This window comes from Coptis chinensis, chromosome 3 (genome assembly GCF_015680905.1).
Source record: "Coptis chinensis isolate HL-2020 chromosome 3, ASM1568090v1, whole genome shotgun sequence".
In the NCBI taxonomy this organism is placed as follows: Eukaryota; Viridiplantae; Streptophyta; class Magnoliopsida; order Ranunculales; family Ranunculaceae; genus Coptis; species Coptis chinensis.
Genome location: NC_141458.1, coordinates 84,330,643 through 84,352,504, shown reverse-complemented (window position 1 = coordinate 84,352,504; position 21,862 = coordinate 84,330,643). Strand labels below are relative to the sequence as shown.

Sequence of the window (21,862 nt, the reverse complement as noted above, 5' to 3'; positions counted from 1 at the left end):
AAGGAAAGGAAATCTCAAATGGAGAGGCTACCGAAAGAGATTCAGATTTCCACACATTCAGTCAGGTAACTAAAATTGCGTTCAACTTTATTTAGTAGCATTCGCTATTGTTTTGATTCAACAATATTCTTTTGGATTTCGTAGGACCTTATAATTGATACTGAACAACAATCTCGATACAGTCATGACTTGATGCTCCCCTATTTTAATCAGGTTAGTGTTATAATTGTTTTTTTTTGCCAGTGATTGTTGCTGCATTTGTACACGTTATTATATTGAATTTTTTTTGCTATTGCTATGAGTATTTTGGGACTGGTACTCGTAGTTTTCTGCCTAGTCATCAACCTTTCCATTTGAGTTAGGTACCATACAACCTTCTCACTTAAATAGATAAAACAGTGTAAGTTTTGACATAATAGCTAGATACATAAATGGTTCCATGGTGACTATATAGGAGTCCTTTCTGGTCGGAAATTCTTTTGAGATACAACATGATGCGACATCCACTAGAGGAATTCACCAACTTGAACATGTATTTGAAGTTCTAATTAAATTCGCTTGTTATCAATAAACCTTTGCATGTGGCAAAATTTTTAATACAAACATATATGTAACTGTTTTTTTTTTGTTATTATACAGGGAAGTTTTGAACATATTTTCTTGAGGCCTCAACAACCTCATGGAATTGTAAGCATTGATCTCAACAGTATGTTGTAGGTGATTATATTAGTATTCTACAGTAAAACTTGTTCATAGTATAACTCTACTTACACCATTTTTTTTCCGTCTTTCAGGATTCATTGTTGTGACTTTGTAATTAGTAATCACTTGACTTAAAACTAAAAGAATCAAATTATTTTTGTTTTGTATGTGTTTTTTTCTATATTACTGCAATAGCTAGTGTATTTGGTGTATCTATGATATTGATTCTATTATTTTCACGTGTAGGTGCGCTTTGTAAATGGCAGAAATGGCTTGGAATTAATTTTGGCGAAAAAGACAGCTGACTTTGTCATGGATCAAAATATAACATTTTGTTCATAGGTTTATTTTGTAAATGGATGGGAAGGGCTAACTATACTCATGACAACTTTGGTTTCATAGTTGATGTTGTCTGAGTATATTTTTTTCAAAAGAGTCTTAGTGATTCAATATGACAATTGTAATATTTTGCCTAGTGAATTAAATTTCTCTTAATTATACGATTTGCCAACGCAAACATGCTTCTGGTGTGGGAAAGAAGTTCTGTCAGAGTTAAGGATACTTATGCAAGCTGAGTTCTGTCTGATCTTTGTATATGACTAGTAGAAAGAAGTTGAGCTATTTCCTCGCAATGCATTACCTTTTTCGATCTTTGTAAATAGTTCACAACTAATGGTTTTCACTTAATGATATTTGGGATTATGTTTCCAGTTAATGGTTTCTAAATTCTAATGTAAATACGCTGTTTTTAGTTCCCTGTCTTGGTTGTTTCTTGCAGCTCTTGAGATAGTTTGTAGCTTTCTATTCTTTGGCTCGTTTTTATCACACATTATTCACATTGTGTTTCTCTGCAACTTTGACAATACAAAGAATTGGAGTTGCTCCTTAGAGGAGGCCTTCCAAACTTACGGTTAGGCAGCCTTTCAAAAAGAGTCCCCTTATACTCCTTATAGAGTCTGATTTCCACTTTCATCCATTATCTTCGAATATATACTTAAACATTTAATTTTAGCACAACAACGTACACTAGCTGAGCTATTGAAGTTTACCCTATATGTAGGGACGTACAACATCCAGACTTAGTGTTCGCATTGGAAGTTTTAAATAATAAGAATCTAACAGTAGAATCTCGAATGGATTAAAAAGTTGGATAATATCCAAATTTGGTTAATGAAGATTGTGCAATGACCCAACAATTTTTTTTCGTAATACAAGTACATAAAGACTTAACATCAGAACATATAATATCCAATAAGTTTTCTCGAGCACAAGTGTAACCACCTTCGGATATATAATCTCTGTCATATCAGAAGAGTTCATAGAAAATTGGTTTCTGGTGACTCGTAACGTGTCTTCTACTCTCCCAAGTTCGTGCCTAGCAGCTATGCACGCTGCAACAACACTTCTCAGCTGATAAAACTCCCAGTTTGATCAATGTTTCTTGAAAATTCCTAATGAACTGCAAAAGATAGGCCAAGTGAGATCAAAATCTCATAATCCACAAGCTATATGTACTATTACAGTATCACATAAGAACACTTTTCTTGCAATGCTAAAGTCATAGCAAGTATAGAATAGGAAAGGGCGCGCTATCCACAACAGGAAAGGAGGATAATCGCTGACAATCACTCCATTAAATTTTTCGGTACTTGGTTCTATTAGTTAGGCCGAGGATTGATTTCTGGAGTAATATCATTCTCATAACTCATAAGAAGAGTTCATATCACAACTTCAATTAAGGGCAATCAAATGTAATTGTAGAGGTACCTGTACCTGTGCAAATTCATATATTCATAAATTGAATGCTCTATAGTGTTAACTCTGGTGTTGAAAATACATTGCTAGAAAATGAACCAAGCTTCATAGATCGACATAATCGAATAACGTTAATCATATTTTCTACAGCAGGGTTTGTGTCCAATGAAGTGGTTTTTGGAAATCCTAATAATATCTAGTGACACAAAAAGGCAATGATTGTTAATTAGAAACACAAACAACAATTGTAGGCCAACTCGCAATAAATAAAAAGATAGAAGTCATACCCATGTAGTGATCTTACATAAGATGGATGGTTGATGGGCCCGAAAATGCAGCGACTTTCTGAGCATGTTGTCCTTCACACCTATAGATACCTTTCATTTCTTTCTTTGCTCTTCTTGCCTCTCGCCTCTCCTCCTTTACAGCAGCCTGTACAAGAAGAATTTCAATGGAAAACACATACTCTTTGCAAAATATTATACTTCAAAGGTGCAAGCAAGCTAATGTTTTGATATCTTCTAATCATATCGTTCAGAAGTCAAATATCCATTTGTTAAAAATCAAACTTCGAAAGTAAGCATATATAAGAACAATGAAAATAATCAAAGGGCTTAATATTCACTAGATGTTTACCTTCCGTTGTTTCTTTTCCTCCTTTGATTCCACACCCTGTTGTTTCACTGGTTTCCTTTCTTCAGCTTATCAAATCTTGACCCGAGCTTCTTTGAATCAAGAGAATATACGATTTGAAAATCAAAGTTTGTTAATTTGGAGCGAAAGAATTGAAGCAGCCTTGATGATAGGATTATTTTGGGGTGGAAATTTTGGGTTTGATTTTATCGGGGAAATGAGGATAGAGAAACGAGAAGAGAAGAATTTGTTTATTTTCTCGCGATTTCTTGGTGTTATTTCATTTTTTTTTTTTTCTCCCACGCCATTCCAATCCAGCTAATAAGAGATGACTTCACAACTTTTTTTTGTGCTGGGCCATGTGTTGTAGTCGCGCCCCAAAATTAAATATACAAATCTAGAAAAATATACTACTTTAAGTCTCAAAAGCTATACATATTCAATTACATATCAATTGAAATGGAATAGCATAATTGTCTTCCAAAATCTGAATAACAAAAGAATTTAAAACTAGTCGTAGAAAAGGTAATTAAAGTTCAAAATACTTAATAAATACAACTAAACAAGTTATATGGGGGCAGTCGGGTTGTTGACACAATCCATCTCAACAACTAAACGGGTATAGTTGCGGGTTAACTTCTTGATCCAAACCCAACCCATTTCTATAACAGGTTTGGTGGGTCAATCCTAATTGATCTAAATTCAATTACGGCCAATCCAAACTCATTATTGTTGTGTTGGATTAGCACATCATGTCAAAAATTGCCACCCCTACTTCAATTGTTATAAGCCCTACCATAATATATATATATATACTTTTTATACAATACTTTATACAATGGCCTATATCTCACTTTAGAAATTTACTTACGACTTGATTTTTTGTAGATGTCATTGTTCCACCATGGATAACGCGGCCTTGCAAAAAATGGGCTCATTTGGAAATTTCTAAAGATGCCAAAATAGGGTTGCAAAATTTTAAATCTTGACCGTTAAAAAAAATCACATTTTCAAATTAACTTTTGAAAAGGGTAGAGATTTCCAAATGAACTCAAATTTTGTGGATATGATCTTTATAGTGATAAGATCATACAGCCCACAAAGTATTAGCTCTTAGTTCAACTTAAAAAAAGGTGTTGTATAAACTATTGTACAAAAAGTGTTGTAGTTATATCTAGCTGTTGTGCCCCAAAAAGGAGTGAACCACTCCAACTCAATGCAACGGAAGCGAGAAACTAACAACAAGTGTGGTGGAAACGTGTAATCAACAATAGAGGTGTATGAGATTGACAAACAATTAAACTCCTAACAAAAAGTAGTAAATAAATTAAAACTATTTACCAAGGTAATCAACGAACATGAAGAATATAGAAAAATAGACCACATATTTTTATGTTGTTCGACAAAGCATACATCCACCAACAAAAGGATATAAGCAATTACTAATATAATAGAGAGAACGAATTACAAACACTCAACAATACACAAGAGTTCTAATTGAACTCACAAATTCTCTCTCACAACTCTTGTGATAAATGTGGAAGTATTTTTTTAAGAGAATGTGAATTTAAGGGAATTTGGAGTCTTGTAGCCAAATGATAGCTTCGATTATATCGTCGCCGATTCAGAACGAAACACATGATATTTTACACCTAATAAAGGCTTACTCACATAGTTCGTGCAGGGGATACTTTGGTATGTGACATCCCGCTTAGGATAATTGTGCTAGTGTGGTTCCATTATGTGTGTGAGGCATACGGATGTATATGTTCAGCTCGATTGAGGGGAGCGGTTGTGGTAAATAGGACTAGGTAAGACATAAAAACACAGATTTTGGGTTTAATCTCCCTGGTCCATACACATCCTGCATAAAAAATCCGTCACTATGTACTAACACATAAAAACCCCCTCTTTTTCTAAAACACCCGAACTGACTAAAGATCTCAAATTTCTCTTCTCTCTTTCTTCTCGCCACATCCTCTCTTCTTGCAAACTTGAAACTCAAAATTAACAACCATTCCAACCATTCCAACCCAGATTTTCAGATCTAAAACTCAAAATTAACAAAACCCCAAAAAAAATGAAGAAAAAAAACTAAAACTATTCTTCAAGCTTCACTTGACAACATTGATGAAATAGTCGAAGGAGAGAAACAAGCTAAAAGGAAGCACTGTTCGAATTCTAAGAAAGAAAGAAAGAAGAAAGTTGGTAATGAGGCATCAGGAGTAAAGTCATTGGAAGTCATAGATCTAGTAATAATTATTATCCACATATGTAAATTGGCATTAACATAGCCTAGCAGATGTAATAAGTCAGAACAAGAATGCTATAAAAATTCATATTTGCATATGTATGCATTCATCAGTACTGTTTTGGTTTCTATTTTCATATGTAAAAGTTTACTTGCATAGCCTTATTTGCTGTGTAAATTTGTATTTTCATATGTGAAAGTAAATTTTGAAATGTTAGTTTAACAGATCGAGTTATTTATTACAGCCTCTTATTGCAACAGGAGGTAAAACCTACTAGCTCTACCAAGGTGTTCTGTTCTTTTATTTTGCCTATGCTAGCACTTTTCCAAGAGTTCAGAGGAAGAATTAGAGATGTTCATATTGCCAATATGAAAGAAACTCCTTTTGGCAAAACCTTTTTTTATGGTTTTTGTTGAAGGAAAGGTGGATAAAAAAAAAGTTAGAAAAGCAAGCCACGCCATAATAAAGTTGGTGCAAGGAGAAGCATAAGTTCAAGATTGGAAATAAGTTGGTGCCCTTAGCTCCATCTGACATAGTTGTAACATACCAAAGAAAGAAGATCATGAGATAATGTGTTGCGTTTTATTGGTGGATCATTTTGGGATACTAATTTTGTTTGAATTATGGAAGTAAATATTTGATCTTTGATGTAATGTCAATTTGTCTTTGAATTCCGGATGAAACTTTTGGATACTATCTTTGAATTCTGGATGTAATGCAAGAAATGAGCCTGATTAGTTTGTGAGTTTGTCAAATTTTCATAGCTATGCCAGAAAACAGTTTATTAGAATTCATGTTTACATCTATATTCATATTTATTTACATAACCTGTGTCACCTGTCAGATGTCAGAAAAAACATGTATGAAATTTCATATTTGCATATGTAAATTCATATTTCCATAACCCGTGTCACCTGGTCAGAACTCAAATGTCAAAAAAACGTGTATGAAAATTCATTGACTGTAAATATAGTTTGCATGCCTTGGGAAACAATCGTCGTCTCTGAGCTTGGTTTAGTTTTGATTAGATTAGGAACTTTGTTTGCGTAGACATGTATGATGGTACATTTGCTTGTTTATTATTGATCTTCAAGTAGAACCAAGTTGTATCTATACAAGTGGTTAATATGAAGTTCTAGTTTCCTTGAATCGTTTTTTTTTGCAATGAGTACTTTAAAATTGGAGCTCGACATAGCTGACGCATTTAATGAATCAAATTCCAGTGACCTTTGTAGAAAGGTTAAAGGGAATAAAGTGTTATTGTTAATCTTCTCATATTTTCAGTAGCCATTTTCTAAAACAAAATATTCACATGTAGATACAAATTTGCATAGTTTAAACTAGTATGAAAATATAAATTTTCATATGTAAATATAACTTTACATAGTTTAATTAGTATGAAAATATATGTTTCCATATGTAAATATAAAATTGCATAGGTTAACTACTATGAAAATATAAACTTTCATATGTTATCTCGAATTTACAGATATATTCAGTTTCAAAAACAACTATGCAAATGACAGTTTTCATATGTAAAAAAAAATTCATGTTAACCAACTATGTAAATATAAATTTTCACGGGAAAAATCAGAAGTCATGCTTGTTCAAATTTAAAATTTTGGTACAGTGCCAATTGCTAGTTCAATTGAGGCTTGCGCTTTTTATTTTCCTCGTGCAACACCGCTGCTTTCATTCATTTTCTTGTTTCATATTTTTATTGGCTTCTTGATTGTGGTTCATGCAATTATTTTTTTCTTGGACATTTCCACAAATACGCAATGAGCATATTCAACTTCTCCCCCACCTTGAATATATACCACTCAAATTTGTACCTATAAAATATGGTTATCCATGAACCCATTTTCTATCACAAGAAATCGGTGTTCTTTTTTTAGTGTAACGAAGAATCTTCGCTGCTTTATTGGAAAAAGGTAGTTCTTCTTCGAAGGATCTTGATTTAATAAAAAGGGTAGAATAGGAAACCAAAAATTTCAGGAGATAAAAATTAGACCACAAATTACTTACAATTTGGAAAGCGAGGAGATTATTTGGAAAGGCCTAAATAATAGGGAGGTTCTACGGATACGTTCGTGACTGAGGAGTTTACCCATAACCGGATTGGATTGAGGGGGCTGAGGCCCATTTCTTGCATAGAAACAACACGTTGCTAAGGACACAAACGTTCTTGAAATGATCAGTTTCTCTTGCACAATTATCTTACATATGACGCAAAACCTTGCTTTTTTATTAGATCCCGTATTTTCGGTACCGGAAAGCTGGACATCCATTTTCATTTTGCTCTTCACTAAAAGGGTAAATCTGTCATTATGAGTGTCCTAAAAAAACTAGAAAAATAATCACGTAGTAAACCGCACCGTTTCGACTGCTACTCCCAAATAAGACTTCTTCTTTCTCTTACTCCAAATTTCAGAGAGGACATTTAGAAAAACCATTTATCTCAAAACCGCTTCCCACTTTAATTTATTCCTCTCGCCACCATCATTGAAGATGCATTAAAAGGTTCGTATATATTCTTCTTTCCCTTCATAGTTTCTTAATTCAAACTCAATTCTCAATCCCCTTATATTCAGTTTCTTAATTTTGATTGAATTCTCAAATGCAAAATTCAGCGTTGCTTTGTTTTAGTATTCTACATTTCATTTTTTTCGTTTATTGTTACTCCATAAGCGATATGATGGCGTTACCATTTCCTATTTACAAAATTGTTTTTCCGGTCATAACCCTAGAGATTTAAACGTAAGTGGATCAGAATAGCTTCGCGAAAACAGGCGTATGAGAAGAGTTCCTGAAAATGCTCAACAAAGACAGCGTCGTTGTTTCAATGCTACAAATTGTACGTTAATGAAGGTTCGTATCAAAAATCATATTTTAGAATTAACTTTTGAATTTTCAAATTTATTCTTTTGATGTAATTGGGTAGCCTGTTTTAATTTAATTTAATTTGTTTTTCTCAGAGTCCCATGAACAATATGTTCAAACGAACACATGCCTGCGACTTACACAAATAACTGAGTTCTTGATGCTTCTCACAATTGTGTAAACTTAGGTGACGAGTTACTGCAATCTTTTTGGACAATTTAAATTTTAATCTATTGTTCTGCATTTCATATTTTTTTTTTTACATATTCTTTCTGTTGTATGAAGTCATGCATGAAACTTGGTGCTAATTTTGTCATAGATTATCCAGAAGCAAAAGCAAAATCACTCCCCGTGGTTTGAAGCATAGCATTTTATTTTTTTACCATTACCTGCACCATTGGAGTCCATTTTACCAAGCGCCAAACTCATTCAATTACTTTAATTTCAGATTCGTTTGCATGGCTTAAGTTTTGTATATTGAGCGATTCATTTTTGAGTTGCATTGCTTCCCATGGTTATGATATTAGTAAATGATCAATAGTAAGTGATTTATGTGTGATGAACCATATGGGTAGAAACTTCTATCAAACTTATTTATACAATTTTAGATTTTGCACCAAAACACAGTTTCCATTATAACCAACCCTTGTAGTTTCGTTTTGAAACATCACCCTCAATTTTTCTAAAATGCGCGTTCACAAACTTCTTCATTATCTTTGCCTTAGGAACGACAATGTCTTTCAATGTTTATTATTGATTAAAGAGAAAGCGATGAATTAACTTTTTTCTAGTAAATAATTCATCTTCATTGGATTTTCTTCAAGCTTTGGAACCATTTTACCAAGTGTAGAACTCATTCAATCAATTACATTGGTACTTACTTCATTTTCATCCTTCTGTGACAACCAATCTAATATGTACTATTGTTATTCCAATTATATTATCGGTTTTGTTTGTTCTCGGTCCATTTTTTTCAATGCAAATTTTTTTGGTGGATTAGGTACATGTGTGACTCTTTATGCTTGATGGAAAGTCTCATTAGGTATGTCAATTCGGATACATACTCTCGATTTGGGCATGGGGCAAAAAGGGTGTTTTAGTATGTATCCATAAGAAAGTGTCGGGATTAACTTTCTTACTTTTGTTTCCGGTTCGGCGTCTAAATTGTGAAGGCACTCCGGGTACATTTCTATTTGGATGGAAGGGTATGTAAAGGTCTGACAATTCTAAAAATTTCTCTCTCATGTTTTCCTTCCAAGGGTTGGACATTAGACTTCTCAGTTAACCATAGCAAATAATACAAAAATTGGTTTATAGTTATCAAATCCAATCGATCTTTCGTTTGATTTTCAATGAAATTTAAGATCGCTAATTTTTTTATCCTCCACAGTCGTATGCTAAATTGTTCCAAATATATTTACACAGAGTTTCGTTTCCCATGCATTACCTTCGCCTATTTTTATATCTTTCCGGTTGTGTGAACTACTTTTGTCATGCAATTTCACGTTCGAGGTGCATTTTGAACTCTTTTTTATACATATTTGAATGCACCTTTCTTAATAGGTAGCGAGCCTTTCATTTTCATTAAATTCATATTACGTTAGGCCAAAAAAATGGAGGAAGAAAAATCCCCTATCTAACTTAAGTTATCTAAGATTGTCATTGGTTTGATTGTTTGAACTTTGAACTCTACTTGCAGAATGCATGAGGGAATCGCTATGTCTTCAAAAACTTACTAATTTAACACACAAAAATGTAGGTTAAGAAATAAGGATCATCATCCCCGTATTGACATTTTAGTTTCCACTTTTAGGTTATTGTTTTTATTAATATTGAAATAAGCGAATCCGTTAACTGTGATGCCCAGTCTTGCTTTGTCAGTCTCTAGCCTAGAGAAATAGAGAGGAGAGTGGTGGTAACAATGTTGTATGAATGAGTTGAAGTGTTTCATTGTATTTGATGTCAAACCAGCTATTGTGATAGGTAATGATAGTACTTTTACTTCCAGTCTTACACTTTTTTTCTAATATTTTAGTTTTGTCGATATGTCATATTAAATCGTATATGAACTATAGATGAAGAGCAAGACTTTATACACTAAGGAGGAAAAGTTATGAACCTATCTATTTGTTTATGTTCCTTAAGTATCTACTTGTCCATATTCGTAGGACCCTTTTGTTTACAGATGAACTATGTTCTTTGTGATTCTCAGGCACGTCACCTAATGTGAAAAGTAATGCTTCATCGAGGTTAAAACATGATTTGGAAACGGAGTGGATTTTTCACCAGATAGTCACGAAGGCAACAAACAAACCTACTATTGACATCCTTTAGAGAAACTCTTTTCACATTGGACAAGATATCAAAACTAGGAGGCCCCACGGATAAAGCTCCATGATGTATATCAACAAACTTAATGATCAATCCTCCATTAGCTTCTCAGACTACCAAAAATCGTTGTTTTGTTGGCTATAGAAGAAATTGCTCCAGTATATACATCTCTGCTCACCCAAATGTGCAGATGATATTGGCATGCATCTCACTTTATGATAAGCATGAGATTTGCTATTTTGTTTTGGCTAAAAACATTATTATGTTTTTTCAAATTGAATTCCACATTGTCATCTCTATATGTAATCTATATTTATTACATTGAAGTTCATTCCAGGTTTAGGTACAATGAAGTCCATTGGAAAACTTTGGATGCATTTTCTGTTTGTTATAGTAGTGCAATTTGAAGACACAATTGCAAAATATTTACTCCAATTGAATAATTTCAGAAAAAGTAAGAAAAAGACCAAAAATATTCTGACAGAATAATAATACAACATTTTTTTTCCTCAAGTTATGATGCACCCGCTTAGAATTTGTCTGCAAAATTTCCACTAACATTTTGTGTCTTCTAGGCTTCTAGCACACGTTATTGACATCCCTCCAAATAAAAAATTTCCTATCTTGGTATTTTAACTAGTTATTTTAAGACATACACGTTACATTTCTTTTTGTGATATTAAACTAATTATTTTTGCAGAGATAGCCCACTTTGTGATAGAGCATGCATAGAGGTAAGTGTAGCATAAGTTTTATTTGTTATTAGCTAGAAGCTAAGATGCCTCTATAGAGGAACTAACTACCTTAAGCTAAAACGCCTCGATGGAGAAACTAATTGCCTTATTAATGCATGCATATTTAATTTGTTTATGAACATAGTCGATCAGCCTAGACAAAGTTAGTTGACGTTCAAGAAGGTGCCTTGCTGCTCGTGATTTATGTTAGTATTTTCAATAAGATGTCATTCATTTTCCTTTGAGATGGAATGGAAATTGTTTGAGACAGATGTTTTTTATTTATTTTGGAATTGTTAAGTGAGGAAGTTTGTAACTTAACCTTAATTGCAAGTTTTCATAATGATGAGATATTTGTTTTGAGTATTAATTATTATTATTATATTCTTTAGTGTTATGTTACATTATGGTGTATGCGATAGGTTGAGATTTGAGGTTGTTGTCACACCTTGGATATTGAGGAGTCATATATTAATTATGTTATTTGTTTTATCGAAATTCGGGGTGTGACACAACAATTTTGGCTCTCTTCTCTTGTTTATAAATTTCCAAGTCTAATGGACTATATATAGAGTACCTAGGACTAGGATGTGGAAACAATTTGGTTTCCTAATTCTAATGGGTTTCCAAAATCAAGTTGAGTTTCCAATACTTACACACCGTATGGGTGTTGTTTCCTATTTCAACTTGTTTCCAAACTCTAATTTGGAAAAAGTCCAAAAAATAGATCCAACCATGTGCTACTACTACATACCAACAATTCTCCACCTCGGTGAAGATTTCTACAACAAATCTGAGCCGACCAACCAACAACAACCCAATCAACCAATGAAGAGATGCCAAACAACAACCAACCACTGTCTCGAACGACCAACAACAGCTGCACCACGTACATAGTGATTGCCTACATACCCTGCAAAGGATCAAACCATTGTAATTCTTCTAACCTCAATCAACAACAATGCCCATCAATGCTCTTAAGGGTGTGAGTCCCTAAGGAATCACCAACCAATTTCAAAAAGATGGGGTTCATACTACCAAATACCATCTCCACTTCTAACTTCAAACTAGTTAGCTTATATTTCTAGAAAATACAATATTGCGGGGTGGGTCTCCAATGATTGGCGAATAGAAATCGCTTAGGTTCTTCTTCTGATTTGTTTGCATGGGTGGGATAACTTTACCATTGTTTGGATTCAAAACACATCCATCTTCGTGTGCGGCCATTGTATCAAACAAGTCTAGTATTCTTGAATATCGATTGTTGGTCTTTGTCCACTATTGTATTCTTACCAGATGACGAATGGAATGTCTGGGCATATACTCGAAAAAAATGTTATGCAAAAAATGACGAACAACTATACTACTATATATAAATGTAATTAAACTAATATGCAACTATTTTAATATGTTACTATTATATTTTTTTAATTTTTATTTTGATTAATAACTTTTTTTTAGATTTTTTTTCTTTTTAATAAAACTATTTTTCGTCAACTGGGTTGGGCTTTGTAGCTATTATCTTGCTCGAATGTCTAAAGTTGTCTAGCTCTTCTAGGGTTATGGTGAATCACTAGGATTCCTTAAATACCATAGCCCACAGACGATAGTCTATTTGTCAATATTTAGGCGAGAAACACTAGAGTTTGATGTTTCACTGTATTGGCTTGCAACTTCAATTGGTAAAAAGGCTCCTAAATGAAATTTAAACTAATATGGAATGAAAGTAAACTAAACTAAGATGTTGCTAAATAAATATGCGATGCTACTAACTAAATAAATGAGAAAAAAATGAAGATTTGACTAACCTAGAAGGTCGATCTCGTCTTCGTGATGTCCTTCAAGCTTATCTCTTTCTCTAAAATATAATATGGATAATGCGGCTAAAATTATCTCAAGATCCAAAGTTCTGATCTTTAAAAAAAACTTAAACAAAATCAAACTTAAAACAACAGCGATGCCATTTGACACACTTAGTTTTTGTGAAGGAAGTGAGTGAATGGGGAGAGAAGGAGATTAAAAACTATTGTGAAGGGAATTGAGGATTATTAATGCTAAGCTAAACTAAACAAAACTAGTGATTGATTCTATGAAAGGGAATTCAAGAGATTTAAATCCACTAATACCTTTTATCTGCAACCTTCTATTTCATGGTTATTCTCACAAGTAGACTACAATTAGGCAATCAAGCAAGTGTTGATGCCATCTTGGACAAAACATTGTTAACACTTATTTCTACTTAAGGTTGTTCTTATAATTATGCTATTAATATCTTCTTTACATTTACGAAAGCTTGGGCAGTTATTCAATGTATTACTGAGAGCAACATCAAGGACTAGAGTACTTCCTAATTAGGTAGTCATTCAATGAATCACCACTTAAGGCAAACACAAAGAATAATTCCCCTATGTAGCCACTCCCTGAGCTACCCCTTCTAGGGTAACACAAAAAATACTTTTCTAACTCTAAAGAACTACACTACTAGAAGAAAAGTAAAGAACATTAGCATGATATTAATATTGCAAAATATAAACCCTATTATATACTTCCATCCCCTAGTGTGACCAATGAGACTAATAACTAAAACCATAATGAATGTAACTAACCTGATTGGAGAACACCATGAACCAAACGAATCACAGAACACTAAGCACCGACTTCATCTCCTCCTTTGAAGGAGAGTATTAGCCTTCCATCAAGAAGGAAGAACACGAAGAAGAAAAGAAGAACATAAGAAAATGGAGATTAATTTATTAAGACTTGGCTAGTGAAAACCGAATCTCTTATTATTAACCTTTCTTTGCCTCAAGTTCTGGAGAAAAGAATAATGTGAATTGGCAATTACAATTGGCACGAAAGTGCTCCTTATATAGGGGTTACAATGAGTTCTGGAAACATCTCAAAGCCTGGGCTATTGAACCTAATTTCCTATTACATATCGACCTCCTTCTGATTCCATCTTCATTTCCAAAAGAGTTTAGAGGTGGACCTGCTGAGTCAGTTCTATGCATCTGGACGCACGAGATAGTATAAATCCATGCATCCCAGACGCATAAGTCTGTTTTCCTCTTTTGCTTTATCTTTCTTTCCTCTTTTGCGAGCTTTGGTTTAAGTAACGGGTCATTTTGCCTTGGGCTTCCAAGTAAGCTCTAAAACAGGTTCAAGTCCTATCTTTTCATTGCTTCAAATCTTTGGGCCTTCTTCGTAATTATCCATAAGCTTCCCATGAGATCCTTAATGTTCCAAATTGCTCCTTTTTGCCCCTTTAACTCTAATATTTGGCAAAACTCTCTTTTTCACCGGTAAAGTCATAAAACACAACTTACAAATACTCTTAGTCCAATAAGATGGCTAAACAAAAGGTATAACTGAGGGTTAAAATACATTTTTTGAGCACTTATCACTACATCCACCATTTACTTGCATGTTGTTGATAACGATACTTAATTTATTTTTGTGAACAGTAGATAGAGGTGAAGAAAATAGTAGAATGAGAAGGAAAAATAGTGTATTTAAATACTCTCTAAATCATGATATATAGAGGAGTAGTCGTGTTTGATCCACTCTAGTTATATGTTACTTGAATGCACATTTAGATTTCTAAACTACTTTACTAATGTGAGTACTAAGATATTAAAACAGTAAATTTCAGAGTAGAAACAGTGATTTGATGATATGAGAAGAGATTAGAGAGGGGTATTCAATTGGCTATTAGTTAGTCATCGAATCTTTTTTTTTTTTTTTTTTCAAAAATTAAGTTAGGGTTAGGCAGACCCCCACCTGTATTGATTCAACTGTTTCGTACATAAGTTTGTCCACTTGCATCATCATTTACAATACATTGTAATCTATGATCTAATGGAGGGACAAAATGTACAACAAAGCTAGATGCGTCATGAAGAGAAGCTACATAATCCGCAGCTCAGTTCACTTCTCTATAGGCATGAGAGAAGGATATAAAAGTGAACCTAGCTCTTTTCGTATCTATAGCTTTAAACATGTCAAGACAGAACCAAGGAGGTTTCTCTACCTTGTTGATTGCGTTCACGGTTCTTAATGAGTCAGACTCAACCTCTACTTCCTTGTAACCTTCGTCGAGACATCTTTGCAAGCATATGTTGATAGCTTTGATTTCCTGAAACAACACAGATGCCATGCCTCCACTACCACTAAATCCAGCTAACACTTGTCCCTCTTTGTTTCTTATTACCCCACCTTGTCCAGCTCTATTACTACTCAAGGCTCCATCGGTATTGACTTTCACTCGATTGCCACTTGGAGTTCTCCAAACACATTCAATTTGCCTTTGTGTCTTGTATATAGGTTCAAGATTAAGTCTCTGAAAAAGGTTTCTAGCTCTATCCGAATCAATGATTTCAGGTCTAAGGACATGCAAATAGTTCCTTATATCTCTAACCATTTTCTCATATATCCTCCTTGCTGACTTGGCAATATGCTGAAATCTGCGATCGTTCCTTTCCCTCCAGATATAGGCAACAACAGCACAGAAAAATACCTTATATACCTCTCCCACATCAGCCTCTTTGCATATACGCAAAATTGACGACCACTCTCTATTTGCTTGTTACGTTATATCGTGATAAGACCAAATTAATCCGCTTGACTCTAGAGATGACTTCCTTGGAGTACGAGCATTCAAAAAATAGGTGCCCTGAGAATTCCCGGCTATTATTATATAAGCAACAAGCTGAAGATTAGAGGATTCTCCTTTGCACAAGTCTGTCTCGGGTCGGGAGACTTTGCGAGAACAGCTGCCATGTAGTGAAAGAGTGTTTAGGTAACACCCACTTACCCCAGACGAGCTTATGCCATTTTTTCTTATCCTTCACTGGTGAGAGAGCGATCGCGACTGCGTGTGAGGTAAAAGCGCCCCTCGGATGAAGGCCCACACTACCTGATCTTGTGCGAGATGGTTATTGATATCCACTGCTCTAATACTCTCCTTTAAGGTTTGTGATTACATTAGGTTGACTGTGTCGTTCCATTCCCCATTGGAAATGATTACACTCACCTTTGCATTCAAAGGAAAATACCATTCTGCCTTTGCTTCAGTGTCTTCGATCAGTGGTGATCTTGAGCACAAAATGTCGTGCCAAAACAGTGTTTCTTCCCCTTTTGTTATGGAATATTTGACGAATTTCTTGGTTGTGGTTCTATTGTTCAAAATACTTTGCCACATCCAAGAACAGTCTCTTGGTACTTTCATAGTCCAAAAGTAGTTGGATTTGATGTGTTGCTTCCAAATCCAATCTACCCAGATGGTATCTTCTTTCGTGACTAATTTAAAAATCAGCCCACAATGTGCACCCACATTCCATCTATGGACATTCATAACTCCCAACCCACCTTCTTCCTTTGGTTGGCAAACTGTACCCCAGCTCACCTAGTGCAGTCCTCTCCTATTATTTGTACCAGTCCATAGGAATTTTGCACAAATACTTTCCACTTGCTCGATCACTGTCTTGGGAAGAATGAAGCTTCTTGCCCAATATGTGTGGAAGGACAACAGAATGGACTTTATTAACTGTAATCTACCTGCATGCGATAATACCCTTGCTTTCCAGTTGGTAATCTTCTGAGTGATCTTCTCTACCAAAGGTTGACATTCCTTGATTCCCAGTCGAGCAGAGATAAGAGGAAGTCCTAGGTGTTTCACCGGAGGTTTAATCAAGTCAACCTCTAAAATGGTATCCAAAGCACTTGCTTCTTGATCATTTAGTCCTCCCAATAGGATTGATGTCTTGTGCTTGTTGATCTGTAACCCAGTTGCACTTCCAAAGATATCCAAACATTCTTTCATAGCTTGTATGGATGAAGTCTCTCCCTTGCAGAACATAAGAACGTCATCAGCAAAAGCAAGATGAGAGAGCTTCACCTTCTTACATTTGGAATGATACTGAATAGATCTATTGTTGAGCTTTTCCTTAATCACACAACTTAGAATCTCCATTACTAGTACAAAGAGATACGGATATAGGGGGTCTCCTTGTCTGACTCCTCTACCACCATTAAAATATCTTTCCGGCGCTCCATTTATCATGACAGAATAAGAAGGAGATGAAATACACATGTCAATCCACTGATACATGTTTTCAGGAAATCTGAAGGTCCTGATCATTGCCTTGATAGACTCCCAACTTACCATATCATATGCCTTCCAGATGTCCAACTTAATGGTACATCTAGGTGTGCCGTGCTTCCTGTCATATCCTCAAAGAAGCTTATGAGACAGAAAAATATTGTCCTGAATGGATCTGCCAGGGATAAAAGTGGATTGATTAGTCTGCACCAAATCATCAATAACTATCTTAATCCTATTTGCAATAACCTTAGAAATACATTTGTATATGGTATTACACAAGGCTATAGGTCTAAAGTCTTCAACTTTTGTGGGATTGTTAACTTTAGGGATAAGACATAAGAATGTAGCATTAACTCTAGGGAATTTGTAGTATTTGAATGCATTAAGAATAGCAAGAAAGAAATCATGACCAACTACTTCCCAGCATTTCTTAAAGAAAATAGGGGTGAACCTATTTGGCCCTGGGGCTGTATTTTCTTTCATCTCAAAGAAAGCATTTTTAACTTCATCTACTGTAACATCCGCTTCCAGAATAGCCTTCATATGGCCAGAGATTGTATTTCGGACTTGCAGCTGATTGAAGAAATTCTCTCCGCTTATCTCCTCGGCTTCAGTTCCCAGAAGAGCAGTGTAATACTTAATGATAGTCTTGGTCACCTCTGCTTGTCCTTTAATAGCAGTCCCTTGAGAATTCTGGAGAGCCCATATCCCTGTTCTGGCATTCTTTTCTTCTAAGGATTTCAAAACGAAAGATGTACATTTATCTCCTTCTAACATCCATTTACTGTCTTGCTTGCTTTTGATCTCAGAGATTTCAATACCTACCAGTTCACTATACCTCTGTAGAGCTTCATGTTCCTTCTGTCCCAAGTAAGGGTCTAATGGCTTTGATTGGATCTGCCTTTGGATGTCATATAGATTCCATCGTAATTTGAAATTGAGTTGTAATTTGTTCTCTCTGGCCTGTTGAACTCTTCCATGGATGTTTGAAAAATTATTCCTTGCCCACGGCTTTAACCTTTCCTTCAAAAGCTTTAGTTTTTGCATTAGCACATACATAGGATTGGAGAAAATATTACTCGACCACACTTCTTGAAGGATGGTGTGAAACTGCAGTTGTTCAAGCCAAAAATTCTTGAACCTAAAAGGGGTCGCCTTCCTCTCAAAATCATTCCAAAAGGGTAAAGTCGGCGAGTGGTCAGAAACACCATAAGGCAGAAATTCTGCCATGGAATTTGCAAATTCATCTTCTTAGAGACTATTAACCATACAACGGTCAATTTTGGTCATGATTCTGCCTTTTCCCTCCACCTTGTTGTTCCATGTGTAAAAAAACCCATTGAATCTCAGATCAGATAGTTCTGTTTTGTGCAGACATTCCATAAAATCCTCTGCTTCTCTTGGGTGCATTGGACTACCACCCATTCTTTCTTCCGCTTTGGCAATGTTATTAAAGTCTCCTGCTGTACACCAAGGCAAGTTCACTGAGCTTTTGATGGTAATTAAGTCTCTCCATAAATTTCGTCTGAGATATTTGGAATTTCTGGCATACACTGCAGTTAAAAGGAACTCGTCATTAGTAGGTTTGAATCTCCCCTTGCAATGAATGTACTAGTCAGATTCCGATATCTTATTAATTTCCATCAGGAAAGGGTCCCAGCATATCCAAATACGCCCAGAATGATCCTTATTGTAGTTATTAATATGCTCCCATAGTGGACAACAAGTGTTCCTAATGAGATCATACTTATCTTGCCTGACTTTGGTTTCAAGCAAACAAAAAACACTAAGCTTCTTCTCTACTCTGACCTTGTTTATTTCTCTCGCTTTCGCAACCTCATTGGCACCTCTCACATTCTAGAAGCACATAGATGTCCTCATCGATGATTCTAGTTTTTGGAGCCTCGAGGTCTGCCCCTATTCTTCTTGCCACTGTTGTTACTTCTTGGATTTGAGTCTTTTTGTTTACTGACATCAGGGCCTTTTCTTCCACATTGTTTCCCCGATCTTGTTGTAACACCAGTTGGTATTTCTACATTTGGTGTAATAGGTTCAGCCACTACCACATCCTTGAGCTGAACATGGTCATGGATGTGCTCAGTCTCGACTTTAGAAGTTTCCGAGTCCTCAGAGTCCAGCCCATCTGTCAAGAGATGGAATCTTCCTGATTCCAGATTGTATAAAGCTCTATCTTCTATTTCCATGAATGAATAGAGTGGTTTAATATGAGTTGCTTCATGGCTGATTATGTCTTGATCCACCCCATCCCTTCTACTTTCACATTGGACGTCGTACTCAGTCATGGAGGACTCCATGGTGTCATTCCCTAGTGCTGCACCACTCACTTCAGGTGCATTCTGAGTGGCCTCCACTTGCCTATCCTGAGTCTCCACGTCCTGTTGCTGCTCATTGATTATTTTTGGTGCCTCGCTATTAGTGGCTGGTGTAGACCTTGGTCTCCACTCCTGTGCTCTCTTATTTCTCTTTAACCTCCTTTTTTGGCTCTTCGACATTCTTGCCCTTTCCTCCTGATTTTCCTGCTCTACTAGTCCTTTACCTCTTTCATTTACTTGGTTTACATTCTCTGTAGTAGCTTATGCCATTGATACATTTCCTTTTGCTGCATTCCAACACTCAGAAACTAAGTGCCCTACAAACTTGCAGTGATTATAGAACTTAGGAATTGATCCAAATTGAATTTTCTGCCAGAACTCAATCCCTACTTTAGGCACTTCCACAAATATCTGTTTCAGAATTGGATTGGCTAAGTCGATATCAACCAATACACTAGCATAGTATCCATTATTCCTTTCCAGAGAGTTCAGATCAACACGAATTGGACTACCAAGTCCTCTTCCCATACTCATGAGTGTTTCCACTTCCCAGTACTCAAAAGGCAACCCTGGGAATTTAATCCAAACAAACGCAGATGTTTGTCGATGAATTTCGATATTAAAATTCGGTGTCCATTTAGTAAATCTAACCAGTTGGCTCTGCAAATACCAAGGACCACCAAAGAAAATCCTATTATAGTCTTCCTCATTAGAGAATCTGAACAAGAAATATCCTTTCCCCAAAGGTGAGAGCTTGACAGTTGTAGACAAACCCCAATCAGTTTTGACTGCCAATCTGATGGTGTCTAGGTTCAGAGTTTTAGCATTCAGCCTAGAGATTAAAGCAAACTTACAGGCTTCAATGCCTTTTTCCATCGCAGCTCGGGGAAGTTTAATAGCCGGTTTATCTCCTTTGCACGTAGGAAGTGGAAGAGCTGTGATGTCCACAATTTGTTTCATCCTTCCTCGAGCTATAGCAGCGTACGAGTCCTTGTTAGTCGTGGCACCATTTCTAAGCTCTCCTTGTCTTGATGTTTCCACTCCATCAACATCTGATGACCTTGTAAACCTTACTTGATGTCTGTCACTACTGAGTCCAAATGGAACAGAAGCCATTGATCTCAGATGGACCTGAGAACACGAGAACCTTGTTTTCCGTCTGTGAACTCACACTATAGCCAGTGGAGGATTTTACCAACAGAAGAAAGAAAGAGGTTAAAGAAAGAGATTTGCTTCCACTGTTGAACGCTCACTGTTGGCAGTGACGGATTTTACCAAAAGTGGAAACAAAAGGCGCTAAACTAGGATAAGAAAAACTTGACAAAGGTTTTTTTCCTAAACTTGGTAAGAAGGGGGGACACAGGATCTAAACACAGCTTAAGTTATGTTGCAACCGATCGCCACTAGAATGGTCCCCTTTGCAGCTTCAACTACCTCTATTTGCCGAATCACTTTTCTTTGATCCCTAGTAAACAACCTACATCTCTATAGTTATTGTCTAACTAGCATGAAAGATTAGCACCACCACAAATCTCTTTGATGGGGTTTCTAATTTCAAGCTCTTCATTATGAGTTCTATCTCTAGAAACTCATAACAAAGGACTTGAAACTTTATTGCAAAAACAATAAATAACTAATTACTAATTATCCTCACATGGCTTCATAAAGCCTCTCTAATGGAGGTTTAACCTTATGTCATTGGAATCATACTAACTACACAATCAATAGAAGACATAATGTAAAAGAGAATTGAATTGAATTGAAAAACTAAGCTTTTATTGACTGGAATACATAATGTTCATGCACCAATTCCCCCTGGCTTTCTCATTCCGGAATCCATCAATGGAGTTGACTGGATATCATTTGGTTTTGAGTACCTCCCAGTTTTCTGTTTTAAGTGTGGCTTCATTGGACATCATTTTGCCGCTTGTAATGTAACTGAAGATAGTCATGGGACTGAAGTTCGAGTTTCTCCAGGAGGACAAAGGTTTCAGTTTTACTCTTCCAAAACTCGCTATGTTCCAAAACCCTTTGGAGACCGAATTGTTTATGGCTTCTCCTTGCTGTTTACCACTGATCTGAACCAACCTTTTCTTCCGATGATCACAAATGTCACTGACTCCTCGGTTAATTCAA

The 21,862-nt window shown here is 35.6% G+C and overlaps 1 protein-coding gene and 2 long non-coding RNA genes across 5 annotated transcripts; 1 reads left to right on the top strand and 2 right to left on the bottom strand.

The window, feature by feature from the left end:
- Positions 1 to 1,924: 1,924 nt before the first annotated feature.
- Positions 1,925 to 3,222, bottom strand: LOC147511195 (uncharacterized). Its single transcript, XR_015216954.1, has 3 exons — positions 3,094 to 3,222; positions 2,745 to 2,889; positions 1,925 to 2,161 (listed from the first exon to the last, which is right to left on the bottom strand). It is a non-coding gene; the product is annotated as an uncharacterized LOC147511195 (long non-coding RNA).
- A 4,355-nt stretch (positions 3,223 to 7,577) lies between these two features.
- Positions 7,578 to 11,669, top strand: LOC147511194 (uncharacterized). 3 transcript variants are annotated; one of them, XR_015219275.1, is made up of 5 exons: positions 7,578 to 7,865; positions 8,093 to 8,213; positions 8,321 to 8,412; positions 9,226 to 9,440; positions 11,257 to 11,669. It is a non-coding gene; the product is annotated as an uncharacterized LOC147511194 (long non-coding RNA). The 3 variants fall into 3 exon arrangements; XR_015219274.1 differs by lacking the exon at positions 11,257 to 11,669 and having other exon boundaries at positions 7,583 to 7,865; positions 9,226 to 9,267; positions 9,398 to 10,979; XR_015219273.1 differs by lacking the exon at positions 11,257 to 11,669 and having other exon boundaries at positions 7,585 to 7,865; positions 9,226 to 10,979.
- Positions 11,670 to 19,987: 8,318 nt separating this feature from the next.
- On the bottom strand, positions 19,988 to 20,842 carry LOC147511193 (uncharacterized). Its single transcript, XM_086598388.1, has one exon. The coding sequence runs from the start codon at positions 20,840 to 20,842 to the stop codon at positions 19,988 to 19,990; it is 855 nt and encodes a 284-aa protein (XP_086454514.1).
- Between the last annotated feature and the right edge of the window lie 1,020 nt (positions 20,843 to 21,862).

Excerpts from the sequence above, each read along its gene's own strand:
- LOC147511193 (XM_086598388.1), bottom strand. The coding sequence starts at position 20,842 with ATGGCTTCTGTTCCATTTGGACTCAGTAGTGACAGACATCAAGTAAGG.